Source organism: Entelurus aequoreus, linkage group LG07, assembly GCF_033978785.1.
Source record: "Entelurus aequoreus isolate RoL-2023_Sb linkage group LG07, RoL_Eaeq_v1.1, whole genome shotgun sequence".
NCBI classification, from domain to species: domain Eukaryota; kingdom Metazoa; phylum Chordata; class Actinopteri; order Syngnathiformes; family Syngnathidae; genus Entelurus; species Entelurus aequoreus.
In genome coordinates, this window is record NC_084737.1 from 56,046,815 (window position 1) to 56,068,201 (window position 21,387).

General features: G+C 40.7%; 1 protein-coding gene across 1 annotated transcript; it reads right to left on the reverse strand.

Annotated features, from left to right (window-relative positions):
- Positions 1-1,183: 1,183 nt before the first annotated feature.
- Positions 1,184-14,931, reverse strand: LOC133653132 (glucagon-1-like). Its single transcript, XM_062052154.1, has 6 exons — positions 14,851-14,931; positions 12,916-13,013; positions 12,712-12,840; positions 5,194-5,310; positions 1,501-1,647; positions 1,184-1,402 (listed from the first exon to the last, which is right to left on the reverse strand). Exons 2-6 carry the CDS (start codon positions 13,002-13,004, stop codon positions 1,381-1,383), a joined length of 504 nt encoding a protein of 167 aa, XP_061908138.1. The 5' UTR covers positions 13,005-13,013; positions 14,851-14,931; the 3' UTR covers positions 1,184-1,380.
- Between the last annotated feature and the right edge of the window lie 6,456 nt (positions 14,932-21,387).

Consider the following 21,387-nt stretch of genomic DNA (forward strand, 5'->3'; position numbering starts at 1 on the left):
TTGAAAACACTTCCTTGTGGTCTACATAACATGAAATGGTGGTTCTTTGGTCAACATGTTGCATATATTATGTTTTACAGATCATCTTCAAGTCGCTTTCTGACAGTCGCTTCAGGATGCGTCGTTTTGTGGGCGGTCATATTTACGTGGCTCACCTTCTACAGCGTCTTTTCTCCGTCATCTTTGTTGTAGCGGTGTAGCGTGCAAGGACGGGGGTGAAAGATGGAGCTAACTGTTTTAATGACATTCAGACTTTACTTAAATTAACAACGGAGCAGCATCTCCTCATCTGGAAACAACAACAATGTCGGAATTTGTGTCCCGTGAAGAACCGTCCGACCAAAACTCTCTAAAAACTACAGTTCCTTTGGTGAATAATGTAAAGTCACTACACCGGTAGTTTTTAGCGCTTTCATGGCGAGTTTACTGACAGATATAAGTAAGAACTTTACGCTACTTTATATTAGAAATGGCAACAGTGGAGGATGAATGTCCAATAACAAGAAGATAGAGAAAAAGAAGAAGCTTATCGACTACGGCGTCGCACAGACTACAAAGGCGAATGTGCGCAATTTTTCAGGACTTATGCAGATCCCAAATACAGATCAGCAGGTACCAGACGGTAAGAAAAGTTGCTTTTGCATAACATAGCGAAACAAAACGCCAGATAATATGTCTTACCTTATACACACACCATAATACTGGTATGTTGAAGCACAGTGCAATCCACCAAGCAGTGCGGCTTCTGAACCTACCAAAGTTGTACTAAAACATTTTGATAGATTTTTGAGCGCCGTGTGTAATGTTCTATGATTTCAACGGAACATATACAATGTCGGTGTTATTTACTTGAGTCATGTTGCCCTCATATTGCAGTCTACACGTATCTCTTATGATTGACTGCCATCTACTGGTCACACTTATCATTTCACCATGTACCAAATAAAATAGCTTTGAGGTCAGTAAGCACAACCAGAATTATTCCGTACCTTAGGCGCACCGGGTTATAAGGCGCACTGTCGAGTTTTGAGGGGGAAAAAAATTAAGTGCGCCTTATAGTCCAAAAACCCTGTGTTTTTACTTGTCATTGTGAATGGTGCAAAGCTTTTCTTGTGTATATGTAGAAGTACTGCAAACGCACTATGGGAAAAAAAACTTTATTTTACTTTTCAACACTGTGATTGTTTTCTATACCTGAGTTTTTTCTTGGTGTTTCATTTCTTTTAAAATTGTTTCATCTTTTATACACAAGACAATAATTTAAATGTAAACAAAACAAAAATGGAAGAGTTTGCATTTTTTTTGTATGGCTTCCTGTTCCTCGTATTTGTGTTCTTGCACGGTCATGGATGTCTCCTCAATGGTCCACTTGTCTCCTCGCTAGTCCACTTGTCTCCTCTTCCTGCAGCACACACAACATCATTCTTTGAATAATGCCATCTTTTTCTTTGTAGATGCAGTAATTGTGCTCCTTATTTTGGATTGCATTCAAGCGTTTACCTCTCCCCTGAAGGCTTGGAGGTCATGACCCACAGTAAATACTCCTTGGCCGCCATAGAGTCCAGGACTTTGTTCACGTCGCTGGTGAAGCTTCCGTCCACGTGCCTTCTCCGGCTTAATCCCTGATCCTGCCTCTTGACGTCATATCTGGGTACATGCACACCAAGGAAACCATTATGGCTCCATTACGACACATTGGGCGTCCAGATCTGCTCCTGTGAGCAAATCTCATGTTTATTTTTATTTTAAGCTTTGGGCTTGGGTTTAGTTTGGGGTTAGGGGTCTTGGGTTGCAGCCACTACTTCGGTGACTAGTAATTATTGTTATTTTTTATTTTATTTGATGCTTGCTGAAGTAATAACCAACACATGTTTAGCAGTAAGATATGACTTTTAAGTTTGTTTATACGTTTCTTTCCTTATTGACAAAACCATCCATCCATCCATCTTCTTCCGCTTATCCGAGGTGGGGTCGCGGGGGCAGCAGCCTAAGCAGGGAAGCCCAGACTTCCCTCTCCCCAGCCACTTCGTCCAGCTCCTCCCGGGGAATCCCGAGGCGTTCCCAGGCCAGCCGTGAGAGATAGTCTTCCCAACGTGTCCTGGGTCTTCCCTGTGGCCTCCTACTGGTCGGACGTGCCCGAAACACCTCCCTAGGGAGGCGTTCGGGTGGCATCCTGAGCATATGCCTGAACCACCTCATCTGGCTCCTCTCGATGTGGAGGAGCAGCGGCTTTACTTTGAGCTCCTCCCGGATGGCAGAGCTTCTCACCCTATCTCTAAGGGAGAGCCCCGCCACCCGGCGGAGGAAACTCATTTCGGCCGCTTGTACTCGTGATCTTGTCCTTTCGGTCATGACCCAAAGCTCATGACCATAGGTGAGGATGGGAATGTAGATGACCGGTAAATCGAGAGCTTTGCCTTGCCGGCTCAGCTCCTTCTTCACCACAACGGATCGATACAGCGTCCGCATTACTGAAGACGCCGCACCGATCCGCCTGTCGATCTCATGATCCAGTCTTCCCTCACTCGTGAACAAGACTCCGAGGTACTTGAACTCCTCCACTTGGGGCAAGATCTCCTCCCCAACCCGAAGATGGCACGCCACCCTTTTCCGGGCGAGAACCATGAACTGGGACTTGGAGGTGCTGATTCCCATCCCAGTCGCTTCATACTCGGCTGCGAACCGATCCAGTGAGAGCTGAAGATCCTGGCCAAATGAAGCCATCAAGACCACATCATCTGCAAAAAGCAGAGACCTAATCCTGCAGCCACCAAACCAGCACACCAAAATGAAAGATGACATTTCAATACAAATATTTCATTCATATATTGTAGGGATGGGAATCTTACAATAACTCATGACTCAATTCCGATTCTTAGGGTGACGTTTCGACTCAGAACCGTTTTCGATTCAACACCATTGTGGATTCAGACCGATTCTCACAATATATTATTTGGTTTAAAAAAAGATCAAAACAGGTTACAAGCTTGGCTTCTGAGTAAGCGCAGAGATGACCTAATTAATTCATTTATTTTTGTAATCTATTCTTGAAAATTATAAATCGATTCAGAATCTGATAAAAAAAAAAGAATCGCATTTGGGAATTAAGAATCAATTTTTTTGGAGCATCCCAGTTACGTAGTCACTTAAAACTGGTGCTGATGTAGCGGCTCTGCTTTGTATGTTTGAGCTTCCCTTCCTGCCACTGCTTGTTGATTGAGAAGTAAGTGTGCTCGCCACGAGGCATTCTTTAGTGCACTTTAACATCCAAGTGACTTTGGAGCTTCTATTTGTTTCATGTGAGTACAGTAGATGGCCCAAGCTACTAATTTGATGCTAAATAAGCTCATGTTTAGCCTGTGCTCTGAAACAAGTCTCAATTGGTGCGTACTTACCTACGCTTACTCTTTTGAGTGCATCAGTGCATTCAAAGTACAGAAAAATGCAGCGCACTGTCAGTGCCTGGATGTTGCACTCAAAAAGCTTACAATGGTGGTCGCAATTTGCCGTTAAAAGGAGAGACGACGGAGGTAAATATTTGATTGCCATTTGCGGTAAGTGCGCATGGACAGTTTTGACTTCAGGACAGCACTACATGGTCTATTTGTACTCTGTAAGTACACAGTGTACACGGCAGTGGTGTGCCGTCAGGGCCAGCAAGGCCTTCTCTGCTGGCCTAACATAACCAGAAATCATGATCATAATTAATAATAAAAGTAATTTTTGATTTACTACCCCTAAATATCTAAAATTATTCATATTCATATGCTCCTTCCAGTGCTGTTTAGGTTATAGAGTATGCATCCAATCAGAATTCAGCTAGCTTATGTTGCCATGCTGCACCAAATCTACCCGGGGCCTTCAGAATCAACCATGCGGGCGTCTGTGCACTGTCAGCGAACGGACAAATATGGTTGATAGACAACTGCCATAGCCAATCAGATCACAAGTTGTTGTCAGTAAGGCTTTCTTGATGGCCTTACGTTGTGATTCACAATTTGCGAAAACAGGAAGTGGCACCGGAGCCGTACGCGCCATAGGAAGTCACAGAAAACTCAACGCTACTCACAAAGGAGGAGAGCAACATGTTGATTAGGTGGCAGGTATATATTTGCAAGGCCATTTTCAAGAAGGATATTTAAAGAGAAACTACATCTTGTGAGACGAGGCCGGCCAACACCGGACGCTATCTCGGCGGTGAAATGGTTTGCGCGTCTTTTCACACGAATCAACCAACTACGACCAACTGACTACTACGAGCGGTACCACTGGCTTATACGGCGTCGAATGGGTCCTACAAATTGTGAGTTCAAGTATTTTATTTCTTAATTTTTTCATTTGTTTTATACTTTTCTTTTGGCCTACTCAGTGGCCTAGTGGTTAGAGTGTCTGCCCAGAGATCGGTAGGTTGTGAGTTCAAACCCTGGCTGAGTCATACCAAAGACTATAAAAATGGGACCCATTACCTCCCTGCTTGGCACTCAGCATCAAGGGTTGGAATTGGGGGTTAAATCACAAAAAATTATTCCCTACTCCCCTCACCTCCCAGGGAGTGATCAAGGGGAGGGGTCAAATGCAGAGGACACATTTCACCACACCAAGTGTGTGTGTGACAATTATTGGTACTTTAACTTTAACTTTTAATTTTGACAGTACCACGTAAGATATGTTTTAATTGCCGAATTGAATGTTAAATGCGCCGAAAAATAGACCGTTTTGTACACTGCTGAGGGGTTTCAATACATAGTAGTGTGCAAGTGTGTTTCTGTATAGTACCTCCAGCCGTGTCCATGTGGTGAGATCAACTACGGTATTTTGAGAGGTGAAGTCTGAATAAGTGGGACATCACTGAAGGCCTAGGTGAGAAACGCACGGCCCGCCACTGGTACACGGTATACTTATTAAAGAGTACTGAGGGAAGTATTCTATTTGAAACACAGCTATATCTATTGATGCGGCGTTAAACTTATTTGACGCTGAGATGTAGAGCTAACCCTCGTTTTGTTAGCGCTGTGAAATACAACTTGTCGGCTTGCTCTCACTCCACTCAGCACGTTCATGTGGTTTATTGTTGCACCAGGAAGTAAAAACTACATCAAGTTCAAAGGTCAAATGGGGTAGGGGGGCGGGGGAGGCAAGACAAAGCAGCTGAGGCGTTGAGGAGCGCTAAGAAGAAGCAGGAAGTTCCCCTACTCTCTTCGGATCTGTCCCGACATGAGCCCGGCCACAAAGTCTTTGACGGCCTGCTCCCTCTGGTACGCGCTCACGTCGCTGGTGTAGGTGCCCTCGGCGTGGCGCTTGTCCGCAGCGCTGGAAATAAAATGAGAATAACCGTCAGGACAAGCTCAAGGGGTTAGTTGACAGCTGTTGTGTTTTGAAGCGTGTTACCACCGGAGAGAATTTGAATCAACAAACAATGTAGTTGGCGTAAACCGCCAAACAATGACAGCGACAGTTGAGTCCTGATGGTTCTTATTCAACAATTTGGTGTCCGAGTCTGAGAACGGTTAAGGAAGGAGTGTAAGTCATCCAATGGGATTTGCTAAATTTGCATGTAATTATCGGGACCTGACGAAGACCATGACCAACACTGCAAAAAGTCAGTGTTCAAAAACAAGAAAAAAGGGGTATTTTATTTGAACTAAGCAAAATTATCTGCTTATAGAACAAGAAAATTCGGCTGGTCAAGACTTTCCAAAACAAGTCAAATTAGCTAACCTCAATGAACCCAAAAATACCTTAAAATAAGTATATTCTCACTAATAACAAGTGCACTTTTCTTGGTAGAAAAAAAAAAGAGACCTTTTTGCTCAATATGTTGGAAAATATTCTTAAATTAAGTAAATGCTAGTGCCATTATCTTGACATATTGATATGCGCTTGGCATCATGATTTTTTTTTTGTCATGCTTGAAATAAGAAATGATTACTTTAAAAAAGTAATTTTATACTTGTGAGTGTTGATGACACAGCTTTGCATCAGTTGATATTCTAGTTTCAAGCACTCAATATAGGTCATAAAATCTCAGCTACAAGCTGTAATATCTTACTGAGATCATTTAGGATCAAAACCCTTAAAACAAGTAAAACACTCTAACATAACATTTGCTTAGTGAGAGGAATTATCTGATCAGACAGAAAATAAGCAAATGTAACCCTTGTTTGAGATATTTAAATTTACTTAGATTTCAGTTTTTGCAGTGAACCTGCTCCTGGTCTAGGATGTTTTGTGTTTTTTAGTTTAAAAAATCCTGTTAAAATTAAGCATGCAGTCAGAGTTTAACTATAAGGCACGTTTAATAACTTAAATTCTGTAACTCCAAAAAGGATTGCTAATTATGAATGTTTTTTGTAGTAGTTGTGACATACATGAAGGTAAAGTTGGAGTGTTCAGTTAGCCATTAAACCCATTTGAAATAGTTCTTACTAGGAGTGTGGGAAAAAATCGATTCAAATTCGAATCGCGATTCTCACGTTGTGTGATTCAGAATCGATTGTAATTTAAAAAAAAATCTATTTATTTGTATTTTTAATTATTACATTTTTTTTTTTAAATTAATCAATCCAATAAAACAATACAAAGCAATACCATAACAATGCAATCCAATTCCAAAACCAAACCCGACCCAGCAACTTTCAGAACTGCAATAAACAGAGCAATTGAGAGGAGACACAAACACGACACAGAACAAACCAAAACTAGTAAAACAAAAATGAATATTATCAACAACAGTATCAATATTAGTTACAATTTCAACATAGCAGTGATTAAAACCCCTCATTGACATGATCATTAGACATTTAGAAAAAAAAGAACAATAGTGTCACAGTGGCTTACACTTGCATCGCATCTCATAAGCTTGACAACACACTGTGTCCAATATTTTCACAAAGATAAAATAAGTCATATTTTTGGTTCATATAATAGTTAAAAAACATTTACATTATTGAAATCAGTTGATAAAACATTGTCCTTTACAATTATAAAAGCTTTTTACAAAAATCTACTACTCTGCTTGCATGTCAGCAGACTGGGGTAGATCCTCCTGAAATCCTATGTATTAAATGAATAGAGAATCCTTTTGAATCGGGAAAATATCGTTTTTGAATCGAGAATCGTGTTGAATTGAAAAAAAAAATTGATTTTGAATCGAATCGTGACCCCAAGAATCGATATTGAATTGAATCGTGGGACACCCAAAGATTCACAGCCCTAGTTCTTACCTACATAGCATGAGTTAAAGTCACTATAGAAGTGCTTTAGTCTTTAGTCGTCTTAATGCCAACTCGCTAGGTAATGGCATGTTAACATTTAGCTAGCTATGTTTCATAAAATGAAATAACTATAGATCTGCTCTCAAATGTCCAGTGCTTGGTGGTAGCATGCTAATTGTTAGCGTTTCCTCAATTAAAATTGTTTATACCTACATTATTTGATATACAAAATAACTACGATAATGCACATTAGCACTTTCAGCACTATCTTTTCAGGTAATAGCATGCTAACTGTTGCCATTTCAGCCATTTCAGCCATTTGAAATGTCATGGCTTGATGTAAGAAACTACAGAATTGCCATAACACTTTATGTACTTAAAGGCCTACTGAAATGAATTTTTTTTATTTAAACGGGGATAGCAGATCTATTCTATGTGTCATACTTGATCATTTCGCGATATTGCCATATTTTTGCTGAAAGGATTTAGTATAGAACAACGACGATAAAGATTGCAACTTTTGGTATCTGATAAAAAAAAGGCTTGCACCTACCGGAAGTAGCGTGACGTAGTCAGTTGAACATATACGCAAAGTTCCCTATTGTTTACAATGATGGCCGCATGAAGTGAGAGAGATTCGGACCGAGAAAGCGACAATTTCCCCATTAATTTGAGCGAGGATGAAAGATTTGTGGATGAGTAAAGTGCAAGTGAAGGACTAGTGGGGAGTTGAAGCTATTCAGATAGGGAAGATGCTGTGAGAGCCGGGGGTGACCTGATATTCAGCTGGGAATGACTACAACAGTAAATAAACACAAGACATATATATATACTCTATTAGCCACAACACAACCAGGCTTATATTTAATATGCCACAAATTAATCCTGCATAAAAACACCTGCGTGTTTGTTATGCTAGCTCCTAGCTCCTCTGCTAGCTCCTAGCTCCATAGAACACGCCAATACAATTCAAACACCTGATCAACACACACAATCACTCAGCCCAAAAGACCGTTTACCTAACCCAAGGTTCATAAAGCTTATATATTTTTAAAAAGTTACGTACGTGACGCGCACATACGGTCAAGTTATCGAATGTTTAGCAGCCAAGGCTGCATACTCACGGTACCTGATATTCAGCTGGGAATGACTACAACAGTAAATAAACACAAGACATATATATACTCTATTAGCCACAACACAACCAGGCTTATATTTAATATGCCACAAATTAATCCTGCATAATAACACCTGCGTGTTTGTTATGCTAGCTCCTAGCTCCTCTGCTAGCTCCTAGCTCCATAGAACACGCCAATACAATTCAAACACCCGATCAACACACACAATCACTCAGCCCAAAAGACCGTTCACCTAACCCAAGGTTCATAAAGCTTATATATTTTTAAAAAGTTACGTACGTGACGCGCACTTACGGTACGGTACGTGTTATGCTAGCTCCTAGCTCCTCTGCTAGCTCCTAGCTCCATAGAACACGCCAATACAATTCAAACACATGATCAACACACACAATCACTCAGCCCAAAAGACCGTTCACCTAACCCAAGGTTCATAAAGCTTATATATTTTAAAAAAGTTACGTACATACGCAAAAAAAAGCCAAAGCTGCATACTCACAGTAGCACGTCTGCGTCTTTGTCATCCAAATCAAAGTAATCCTGGTAAGAGTCTGTGTTGTCCCAGTTCTCTACAGGCGTCTGTGTATCCAAATCAAAAGTCCTCCTGGTTAGAGTCTCTGTTATCCGAGTTCTTCCATCTTGACTGCATCTTTCGGGAATGTAAACAAAGAAGCGCCGGCTGTGTACTGTTGTGGCTGACTACGTTCGAAAAATACGTCCATTTCGCACCGACAACTTTCTTCTTTGCTTGCTTGGCTTCCTTCTCCATAATGCAATGAACATGATTGAAACAGATTCACGAACACAGATGTCCAGAATACTGTGGAATTATGAAATGAAAACAGAGCTTTTTCGTACCGGCTTCAATGTGGAAGGCATACCCGTGTTCGTCGGGCTACGTCACGCGCATACGTCATCCTCAGAGGCGTTTCGAACCGGAAGTTTAGCGGCAAATTTAAAATGTCACTTTATAAGTTAACCCGGCCGTATTGGCATGTGTTATAATGTTAAGATTTCATCATTGATATATAAACTATCAGACTGCGTGGTCGGTAGTAGTGGGTTTCAGTAGGCCTTTAATGCTCTCTGACTAAGTTCTAGCATGTTACTTGTTAACATGCTATCGTTTTAGCCATTATCCTCATAATAGATTGCAAATTTGACTTAGCACGATGGCTTTTGAACTCCCTTATTATGTTTAGTACAGTGGTTCTTAACCTGGGTTCGATCGAACCCTAGGGGTTCGGTGAGTCGGCCTCAGGGGTTCGGCAGAGCCTCCGACGCGGAGGTCAAGACACGCCCGACTCATCGTGTAAATACAAACTTCTCCCTGACGGCGTATTATGGATACCCCCAAACAATGTTCCCTCTAATTTTCCATATGTGTGAGCAAACGCAAAATCTCCTTAAGCATTCAGTGGAGCACATGTGAGCGACGTCAGACCTGCAGCACACCTGTCCCAAACCTGGCTAAATAATAAGTTCAATGTTTTATTATTGTAATCAAATGACAGCAGTCATTTCCATGAGATTATTTTCTAAAATAAGTGTTTTGGCCCACTTACAATGACTATAACATATTTGTTTTTCATGAGCTGTGTACTAGTATTATATGTCTGGGTGGGGGTCCTGCTTTGGAAATAATGTGTATCCCTTTCAGATATCACATTTTGTTCCCACTAAATTATTCACATGTTGCACAATGAGATGTAAACATGGGATCATGTGTACATTCCTGTAACTTTGTTTGTAAAATATATCTACTAGTAATTCTTTAATATAATAACATCATTTTATTATTACGGTTCGGGTTCGGTGAATGCGCATATGAAACTGGTGGGGTTCAGTACCTCCAACAAGGTTAAGAACCACTGATTTAGTACTAGTTTACATGCCAACTGTTTCCTGATCTTGAATTGCACAATAATAATAATAATAATAATAATAATAATACTATTTGCATGGCCGGATGTAACTTTGAAACAGCTTTAGATCATTTGTTGCTTGCTAATTGCTAGAGTGTTAACAGTATTGTATTGTTTGTGATTTTTATGGGCTGCCGGAAGTATCTACCTATCTATCTATTCATCCATCCATCCATCTATCTATCTATCTACTTAACTACCTACTTGTCTGTCTGTCTTATTTAACTGTTACAGTCTTGTTTGGAGATAGCATTCTAACTGTTAGCATGTTTGCATTAATTTGAAGTTGTGTATAGGCCTACCTACATTGCATTGCATGATGTAAAATCAATTAAAAGTTACTGTGCTTTCGCACTTTTGATACTTAGTTTTTCTAGGTGTTAGCGTGTAAAATGTTTAGCCATTCTAAACATTTAAAACAGGGGTGTCCAAAGTGCGCCCCGGGGGCCATTTGCGGCCCGCAGGTCATTTTTTAACGGCCCCACGGCACATTTTAAAAATAAGGTTGAAAAAAATTAAAAACATAAAAAGTAGTATAAAAGAGCAAACAGGTGAAATGTAACAAGAACATGTTGCAATGTTCACTCTAATAACACAAAGCTGCCATGCAGGCAGTTTGTTTCTTTAAAAAATAATAGTGAATCAAAAGCAATGTCATTATGAATTATTGACCTATTCAAGGCTCCAATTACGTCACATTAAATATTCCACTTTAAAGTATTTTTTGGGGCAAATGTTGCATATTTTGTGTTTGCCATATAAAAAACTGAGCTGTTTTTTTTAAAGAAGGGCCTAAAACGAACAAACAAAAACCATAAACAACAATAAAAATTATAATTGACGGATACATCTGAAGTTGATCTCGAGACTATTGTGTTAAATGTAAACAGTAAAAAAAATGTATAATTAATTTTGTAACACTTTAATGAGTAGGACCCTTTTGGATCCCCAATAATTTTAGTGTGATTTTTTTTTAAGTGTCATTGCTCAAAAAATAATAATGAATTAAAATCAATGGTGTTATTGACCTTTTTAAGGCTCCAATTATTATATAATCTCAAATATTCCACTTAAAATTTTTATTGGGTGAAAATATTGCATATTTTGTGTTTTTCCATTAAAAAAACATGGTTTTCTTTGACAAAAAGAGCATACAACTTAAATCTTTAAAAACGTTATATTGACAGATAGACCTAATGTTGATCTAGAGATTTAAAACTTGAATAATAATAAAAATAATAATACTGAATAATGACACATTTTTAATATGTTTTTGACCAAAACCCTTTGGGGTCCCCGGGATCAAGCCTGAGTGGAGGCCTAAATGTATATCTTTTATACATATATTGTATTGGTTTTTTAAAAAAATGGCCCCCGCTTGCTTTGATTTTTCAATGTGCGGCCCTCAGTGGAAAAAGTTTGGACAACCCTGATTTAAAATAATATATTTCTTAATGTTGTGAAGTAAATTAACTTTGTTGTACGGGTTCTCTCCAGGTGTAACGATATGTGGCACAGTGGGCCTGATTTACTAAAGACTTGTGTGTACTAAAACATGTGCAAACTTGATAGCACACGCAGAGCGGATCTACTAAAGGTGTGCAAAGTGGATTGCGTCTGTTAAGTGAGCAGAATAATGCGTGCAAATCCATAATGCGCCTCTGTCTTAATTAACATGCAAAATATATGCTGATCGTTGGAACGCCCACGATACAAGGAGGAGAAAATGCAAATATAATTATTTAGCACACGCAGCCTGATTTACAAAACTAGAAAAGTGATTGTGGAACCAAGTCTGCAATTTATTTAACACATCTGAAAATTATGTGCAAACTGACAGTATCAGTGCACAGAATCCTCTGTTCTACACGTGTGTGTTAACATTTTGGACGGTCAGAAAGAAAAATATCAGATATATCTTCTATTTAGCCACATCATTTTATAATTTTATAGCCGCTTTTTTTTTTTTTCCATGTTGTTCGTCTTTTTTTTAAATTCAATATATTACTGTAATATACTGTATCTCCTACATGAAAAGACGTCTTTCATTTGCGCTGGTGAGTCAGTCCACAGCCACGCGCACAGAATTACGCGTCAGTGTGCATAATGTTTCTGTTGTCTAGATTGCGATTCAGAAAAAGTGTTACAGATTATAGATGTGTTGAACACATGGCACACAAGATAATATGAATGTACAGAAAATGATCGTCTCCGTGGTTAAAGCCCTGTATGCCCGCAAAATCCTCATTTTATAAGGCGGTCTTTACCACTTTTCAATTGCACACGCAGTCTTAGTAAATCACACGCAACACCCATAGTACACGCTATTTTATATTTTGCACATGCTGTTTAACGCGTGGTATTTGGATCTTAGTAAATCAGGCCCTTCGTCAACCGATGTATTGGCACATCAGAATCAGCCATCAGACCACTAACCCGCTCCGCTTGTTGTTCATCAGCCACCGAACAAAGTCCTGGGCTTTCCGGTCTTGGAGATATTTGCTGTAGTCGTTTGAGAATGTTCCCTCCGAGTGTCTTCTCACTAAAGCATCGTCCATATCTGAGCTTGAAGAGGAAAGAACATGTTCTTTACATTAGAACCCAACCAGAAATCACAGAATGTCCGCTTGGGAGTTTTACCTTGAGGTCTCCTGCAGAGGAACCTGCCAGCCGCTGTGGACGCAGCTGAGGACAACTAGGAGGCCGGCCATGGAGTGAATGCTAATCATTGCTGGAACCTGACCCACAGAACCACACTGTTATTGCAGAATGCAACTGAAATATGCTGGTAAACACCAGATGACAGATGATGGTAATACTGAGTCTATTGATACACATCCTTCATAATCTTGTTACTAATATGACAGTCATTATTCTACTGATACACATCCTTCATAATCTTGTTACTAATATGACAGTAATTATTCTACTGACACACATCCTTCATAATCTTGTTACTGATATGACAATCATTATTATACTGATGCACATCCTTCATAATCTTAGTATCGTGCTGAGCGATTAATGGAACAATTATTGAAACTGACATTTAAAGCTTTTAACCAACATAAAACCGTCTATTATATCACTTTTCTCTCCCAACTCTCACAGAGTTGAAAGTACTACATGATCAGCCTGCACCCAAAAGGAATTATTTGGCTACAATAAGGGTGTTGTTGACCCGATTGGGCTGTAGTAGCTAAAAGTGGAATAATCATGAATTAACCCAGATTGAGGTAAAAGTGAATTATATTTATATAGCGTTTTTTCTCTACAGCAGTGGTTCTTAACCTGGGTTCGATCGAAGCCTCGGGGTTCGGTGAGTCGGGCTCAGGGGTTCGGCGGGGGTCAAGACACACCCGACTCATCGTGTAAATACAAACTTCTCCCTATCGGCGTATTACGGATACGGCAACAGCAGAAGTCAGACTGATTTGCAGGTGTGTAATTTGTTGTGAGTTTATGCACTGTGTTGGTTTTGTTCCTTGCCCGTATGTGGGCTCTGTACCGAGGATGTCGTTGTGGCTTGTGCAGCCCTTTGAGACACTTGTGATTTAGGGCTATATAAATAAACATTGATTGATTGTTGTTTGAACAAGGTGATGTTCATGCACGGTTCATTGTGTGCACCAGTAATAAAATATGGTAACACTTTAGTATGGGGAACATATTCACCATTAATTAGTTGCTTATTAACATGCAAATTAGTAACATATTGGCTCTTAACTAGTCATTATTAAGTACTTATTAATGCCTTATTATAACCCTAACCCTCTAACCCTGGCCCTAACCCTCTAACCCTAACCATAACCAAATAACTCTAAATTAAGTCTTTGTTACTTAGAATATGTTCCCCATACTAAAGTGTTACCAAAAACATATAACTTTGTCTTGAATTTGAAAAAAATTAACATTTTATTTTTCACTAAAGAAGGGTTCGGTGAATGCGCATATGAAACTGGTGGGGTTCGGTACCTCCAACAAGGTTAAGAACCACTGCTCTAGAGGCTCTGAGCGCTTTATATTTGGAATTTTCTGCATTTCTAAGCCACATATATACCAGCGTTGATGGCACTGGGAGAAAGATGGGTGAAGTGTCTTGCCCAAGGACACAGCGGCAGTAACTAGGATGGTAGAAGCTGGATTCGAACCAGGAACCCTCACATTTCTGGCCGGCTGTTCTACCATCTGAGCCTTGATACTGTTTGATACCAACAGTATATGACATGAGAAAGTAATTGTACATTTAGTAGATGACAGTAGACTACAATGATTGATGAAGAGAAGAGCGACAACTCTTGTTGGTTGTAAGACTTACTGTTAAATGATTGTTTTTACGTATTAATTTACTCTGCTAATTGATGCTTTACCTTTTTGATTAAAAGTTATGAACCTAACCTGACAAGCTCCCCCTGTAAGTAGCTGAGGTGTGGAATAAATTTAAGACAATCTACTTGGGTTGAGATGATAAAGCATTCATTTTTCAAGTTCAGGCATGAAAAAGCAGAGAAGAAGTTGACACATACACAGTAAGTACAAATAGTTCAAGGTAAGTCAAGAAAAATGCCACCTCACCTTTTTCCTTATTGCTTTCAGAAGAATGTTCTAGTTCCTGGACTACTAACCCTGTTTTTGCCGTCCACTCTTAAATACCAGAGGATGCATTTGCTCAAGTAGTCCGGTTCGCCTCCTCAATCTGTCCTACCGATTACTTTCGAGCCATTAGGCAAGTCACTCCGCCACAATCATTGGACAACAAGAGCAATTGGTGCGTGACACCAGCTGCTGCGCTGGTGCGAAGTTCAAACAAACTTAATACTCATCCTGGCAAACAGCAGGAAGCAATGCTTTAATGGGCTACTGTGACATCACCATGTGTGTCACCATCATCAACATACGCACAAGGAGTCTACATTTTAGTTTCCCTTACGATTCATTTTTTAAAACACAGGAAACATGACAGGTTATTTTGCTTCAGTGAGCAGCATTAATTTGCCTGATGTAAAATCATTTGGCATTGTAAGGACAGTTTTAGTTACACTGCGGGACGTCTCAAAGTGGTATTACTGTTTTGGAGCAAAACAAGGTCGGCTTTGGACGTGAATAAAAAAGTAATTTTATAAAGTTTTTGTATATGCTAGCCATATAATTAGCATGGAAAAATAATAAATTATTTCAAACAATACAAATCCTTTTTCCCATTAAAGCTATTTCTTTGAAATATATTCAACAATTGTAAAGCTTTGATAGAGCGTCAAATATTCAAATTTTAGCCTTAAAATTGTCATGGAAAGTTTGACATGACTTATTTGTCACAAAGGCAAAATGCTAATGTGACACTCAATAAATGTATGATGTAAATGATCAAACAATGTTTGTTCCACACTAAAAAGTGTCAAGTTATTTTCAAGTGGTGAATACATCCATCCATCCATTTTCTTCCCCTTATCCGGGGTCGGGTCATGGGGGAAGTAGCAAAGCCCAGACTTCCCTCTCCTCAGCCACTTTGTCCAGCTCCTCCCGCGGGATCCCAGGGGGTTCCTAGGCCAGCCGGGAGACATAGTCTTCCCAACGTGTCCTGGGTCTTCCCCATTGCCTCCTACCGGTCGGACGTGCCATAAACACCTCCCCAGGGAGACGTCTGGGTGGCATCGTAATCAGATGTCCGAACCACCTCATCTGGCTCCTCTCGATTTGGAGGAGCAGCGGCTTTACTTTGAGCTCCTCCCGGATGACAGAGCTTCTCACCCTATCTCTAAGGGAGAGCCCTGCCAATCGACAGAGGAAACTAATTTTGTCCGCTACTACCCGTGATCTTGTCCTTTCGGTCATAACCCAAAGCTCAGGACCATAGGTGAGGATGGGAACGTAGATTGACCGGTAAATTGAGAGCTTTGCCTTCCGGCTCAACTCCTTCTTTTCCACAACAGATCGATACAGTGTCTGCATTACTGAAGATGCCGCACCGATCTGCCTGATGATCTCACAATCCACTCTTTCCTCACTCGTGAACGAGACTCCCACTTGGGGCAAGATCTCTTCCCCAATCCAGAGATGGCACTCCACCCTGTTCTGGGCAAGAACCATGGACTGCTGATTCTCATCCCAGTCGCTTCACACTCGGCTGCGACCAGATCCAGTGAGAGCTGAAGATCCTGGCCAGATGCAGCCACCAATACCACATCATCTGCAAAAAGCAGAGACCTAATCCTTTAGCAACCAAACCTGATCCCCTCAACCCCCTGACTGCACCTAGATATTCTGTCCATAATAGTTATGAACAGAATCGGCAACAAAGGGCAGCCCTGGCGAAGTCCAACCCTCACTGAAAACGTGTCCGACTTACAATGCGGACCAAGGTCTGACACCGGTCATACAGGGAGCGGACCGCCACAATCAGACGGTCCGATACCCCATACTATCTGAGCATTCCCCACAGAACTTCCTAAAGGGCACAGTCAAATGCCTTCTCAAAGTCCACAAAGCACATGTAGACTGGTTGGGCAAACTCCCATGCACTCTCAAGGATCCTGCCGAGAGTATTGAGCTGGTCCACAGTTCCACGACGTAAACCACACAGCTCCTCCTGAATCCGAAGTTCGAATATCCGGCGTAGCCTCCTCTCCAATACACCTGAATAGATCTTACCGGGAAGGCTGAGAAGCGTGATCCCACAATAGTTGGAACACACCTTCCGGTTCCCCTTCTTAAAGAGAGAAGATCCTGGCCAGATGAAGCCACCAATCCAGAGGTACCGCCCCCAATGTCAATGCAATGTTGCAGAGTCTTGTCAACCAAGACAGCCCCACAGCATCCAGAGCCTTAAGGAACTCAGGGCGGATCTCATCCACCCCCGGGGCTTTGCCACAGAGGAGCTTTTTAAATACCTCGGCAACCTCAGCCCCAGAAATAGGAGAGCCCACCACAGATTCCCCAGGCACTACTTCCTCAGAGGAAGACGTGTTGGTGGGATTGAGGAGGTCTTCGAAGTATTACCTCCACCGATCCACAACATCTGCAGTCGAAGTCAGTAGCACACCACCCTCACCATACACGGTGAACAGTGCACTGCTTCCCCTTCCAGAATTGCTTCGAAGCCATTTGGAAGTCGTTTTCCATGGCTTCCACAAACTCCTCCCATGTCTGAGTTTTTACCTCCGCGACCTCCAAACCAGAACACCGCTTTGCCTGTCTGTACCTGTACGCTGCCTCCGGAGTCCCATGATCCAATAGGACTTAAAGGCCTACTGAAATGAATTTTTTTTATTTAAACGGGGATAGCAGATCCATTCTATGTGTCATACTTGATCATTTCGCGATATTGCCATATTTTTGCTGAAAGGATTTAGTAGAGAACATCGACGATAAAGTTCGCAACTTTTGGTCGCTGATAAAAAAAAGTCTTGCCTGTACCGGAAGTGGCGTGACGTCACAGGTTGAAAGGCTCCTCACATTTCCCCATTGTTTACAATGCAGCCAGAGCGATTCGGAACGAGAAAGCAACGATTACCCCATTAATTTGAGGGAGGATGAAAGAATCGTGGATGAGGAACGTGAGAGTGAAGGACTAGAGTGTAGTGCAGGACGTATCTTTTTTCGCTCTGACCGTAACTTAGGTACAAGCTGGCTCATTGGATTCCACACTCTCTCCTTTTTCTATTGTGGATCACGGATTTGTATTTTAAACCACCTCGGATACTATATCTTCTTGAAAATGAGAGTCGAGAACGCGAAATGGACATTCACAGTGACTTTTATCTCCACGACAATACATCGGCGAAGCTCTTTAGCTACGGAGCTAACGTGATAGCACATCGGGCTTAAATGCAGATAGAAACAAAATAAATAAACCCCTGACTGGAAGGATAGACAGAAAATCAACAATACTATTAAACCATGGACATGTAACTACACGGTTAATGCTTTCCAGGCTGGCGAAGCTTAACAATGCTGTTGCTAACGACGCCATTGAACCTAACTTAGCAAAGGGACCTCTACAGAGCTATGCTAAAAACATTAGCTATCCACCTACGCCAGCCCTCATCTGCTCATCAACACCCGTGCTCACCTGCGTTCCAGCGATCGACGATCATAGATGCGGTCGGCGGCCCGGAGACGAAGGAAGTCAAGGTGAGGTCGGCGGCTAGCGCATATGCTATCCATCTCAAAGTCCTCCTGGTTGTGTTGCTGTAGTCCGCCGCTAATACACAGATCCCACCTACAACTTTCTTCTTTGCAGTCTTCATTGTTCATTAAACAAATTGCAAAAGATTCACCAACACAGATGTCCAGAATACTGTGTAATTTTGAGATGAAAACAGAGCTTTTTGTATTGGATTCAATGGGGTACCAACACTTCCGTTTCAACGATTGACGTCACACGCATACGTCATCATACATAGACGTTTTCAACCGGAAGTTTAGCGAGAAATTTAAAATTGCACTTTATAAGTTAACCCGGCTGTATTGGCATGTGTTGCAATGTTAAGATTTCATCATTGATATATAAACTATCAGACTGCGTGGTCGGTAGTAGTGGGTTTCAGTAGGCCTTTAATAGGACCCTTTGTTCAGCCTGACAGCATTCCTCACCAGAGGTGTCCACCAGAGGGTTTTAAGATTACCGCCACGACAGCCACCAACCACCTTGCGGCCACAGCTCCAAATTGGCCGCCTCGACAATAGAGGTACGGATCATGGTCCACTTGGACTCAATATTCAATGCCTCCCTCGTGACATGTTCAAAGTTCTTCCAGAGGTTGGAATTGAAATAAGTGTAGCTACTGTAAGTCAATCCTTTTTCTACCGCTTGTCCCTTTATGGGTGACGGGGCAGGGTTCTACAACTCAATTTTTGTTTCATCTGACCACAGAACTCCCCTCCAGAAGGTCTTATCTTTGTCCATGTGATGTCAATTGAAACAAAAATTTGGCTGTTTGGCCACAATACCCAGCAGTATGTTTGTAGGAGAAAAGGTGAGGTCTTTAATACCAAGAACACCATTCCTACCGTCAAGCATGGGGTGGTAGTATTACAGTATGCTTTGGGCCTGTTTTGCTGCCAATGGAACTGGTGCTTTACAGAGAGTAAATGGGACAATAAAAAAAAAGGATTACCTCCAAATTCTTCAGGACAACCTAAAATCATCAGCCCGGAGGTTAAGTCTTAAGGCACAAATGGGTGTTCCAACAGAACAATGACCACAAACACACATCAAAATTGGTAAAGGAATGGCTAAATCAGGCTAGAATTAAGGTTTTAGTGTGGCCTTCCCAAAGTCCTGACTTAAAAATGTGGACAATGCTGGAGAAACAAGTTCATGTCAGAAAATCAACAAATTTAGCTGAACTGCACCAATTATGTCAAGAGGAGTGGTCAAAAATTCAACCAGAAGCTTGCCAGAAATTTGTGGATGGCTACCAAAAGCACCTTATTGCAGTGAAACTTGCCAAGGGACATGTAACCAAATATTAACATTGCTGTATGTATACTTTTGACCCAGCAGATTTGGTTACATTATCAGTAGACCCATAAATTCATAAAAGAACCAAATTTCATGAATGTTTTTGTGACCAAGTATGTACTCCAATCACTCTATCACAAAAAATACAAGTTGTAGAAATGATTGAAAACTCAAGACAGCCATGACATTATGTTCTTTACAAGTGTATGTAAAATTTTGACCACGACTGAATATACAAGGATTAATCAGATTGAAAATTCTGTTTTGACAGCCCAAGTTATATCACTTATGATAGACAAATACACTGACCGAATAGAAAGGACTTCTGGCTGTAAATACACACTTTAATCCTTTATTTCGACTTTTTGCAGTGTGCTTGTGTGGGTTCCCTCCCATGTGTTATGTAAATTGTCCATAGCTGTAAATGTAAATGCATTGTTAGTGTTCGGGGATAAACAGGTGAACAGTCCAGGGTGTACCCAACCCCTCACCTAAAGTCAGCTGGGATATGTTCCAGAACTTCACTTGTGACCCTAACCTGGACAAGCAATAGGAAATGGAAGGATGGCTTATGTAACTTTTTACAGCATCTTTATTCAGGTTTTTTGAATGACGAAAAAAACAAATGAAAAAAGACACAAAACTCCACATTTCTATAACGGCATGTGGGTGGATGTACACCCATTGCCTAAAATACTCTGGTAAAGGTTTCTATGTCTCAAAGTCCTCTGTCCTCCCTCTGGTAACAAGTCAGTTTTTCCAGTAGGACATAACTCGTCATGTACTTAATTCTTGACTGGTTAAAGCTTCAAAGTTTTGGAGTGTGTTTAGCTATTGATACTACAATATTGACCACCATTTAAATATGTTTTATTATTCAACCTCAGCCCTACAACATGTTTCTCGAAAAAATGAATCCAAATATTGTAAATGTTTACCTAGAAGTTGTTGATCTAAAAATAAGTACATTTGTGTGCATGCTTTTTAGACCAAGTAAAAACTGTGGAATTTAAATGTTTGTCAAATGAAAGAAATGTGAATTTAGATTCAAAATGCTCTTTAGAAATATGTGGTTTCAGTGTAAAGTCAATAATAAAAATATGTGATTACCCATACAAAGAATGCAGTTATTAAAATAAGATATAGCTGTGGAGTTGAAACTCAGTGTGAATGAAGTGTCCCTGCCCTGGAAGTAAGGAGCTGTCTCCTCCTTAATCTTACTCCTTGGTGAAGTACCAGAAAGAACTACATTTCCCAGAACACCAAGGTCAAGATGGCCACCAATTGGCTGATTCAAGGCAGCTGTTAAGGAATGGTGGTGCTGTCTCATTTCATGCAAGCAAGCAGAGCGGCAAGACGCAAAAATCTACAAGATCCATCTTTAAAAGACTTCCAACACACCAATGGTCGGTGAATATACCCACTTTGCAATATGCTGAAATGCTTATTTGTTAAAACTCACCTTGACATGTTGGTTTACTTACCTGTCTTAAATTGTTTTTAGTTTGAACCACAGCAAATTTACTCCAACCTTGAGCATTGATTGCATCTGGGTATTTTCTTACTGTTTGATAATTAAAAAGCTTGAGTTAATTGAATTGTTAAATAAGCTCAATTTAAAGGGATAAAAAGTCAAAGATTATGGTTCA

Coding starts and splice junctions, on each gene's coding strand:
- LOC133653132 (XM_062052154.1), bottom strand. CDS start 13,004: ATGATTAGCATTCACTCCATGGCCGGCCTCCTAGTTGTCCTCAGCTGC. Junction 12,841..12,915: donor CCTCTGCAGGAGACCTCAAG/GTAAAACTCCCA, acceptor TTCCTCTTCAAG/CTCAGATATGGACGATGCTT. Junction 1,648..5,193: donor TCGGGACAGATCCGAAGAGA/GTAGGGGAACTT, acceptor GCATGTACCCAG/ATATGACGTCAAGAGGCAGG.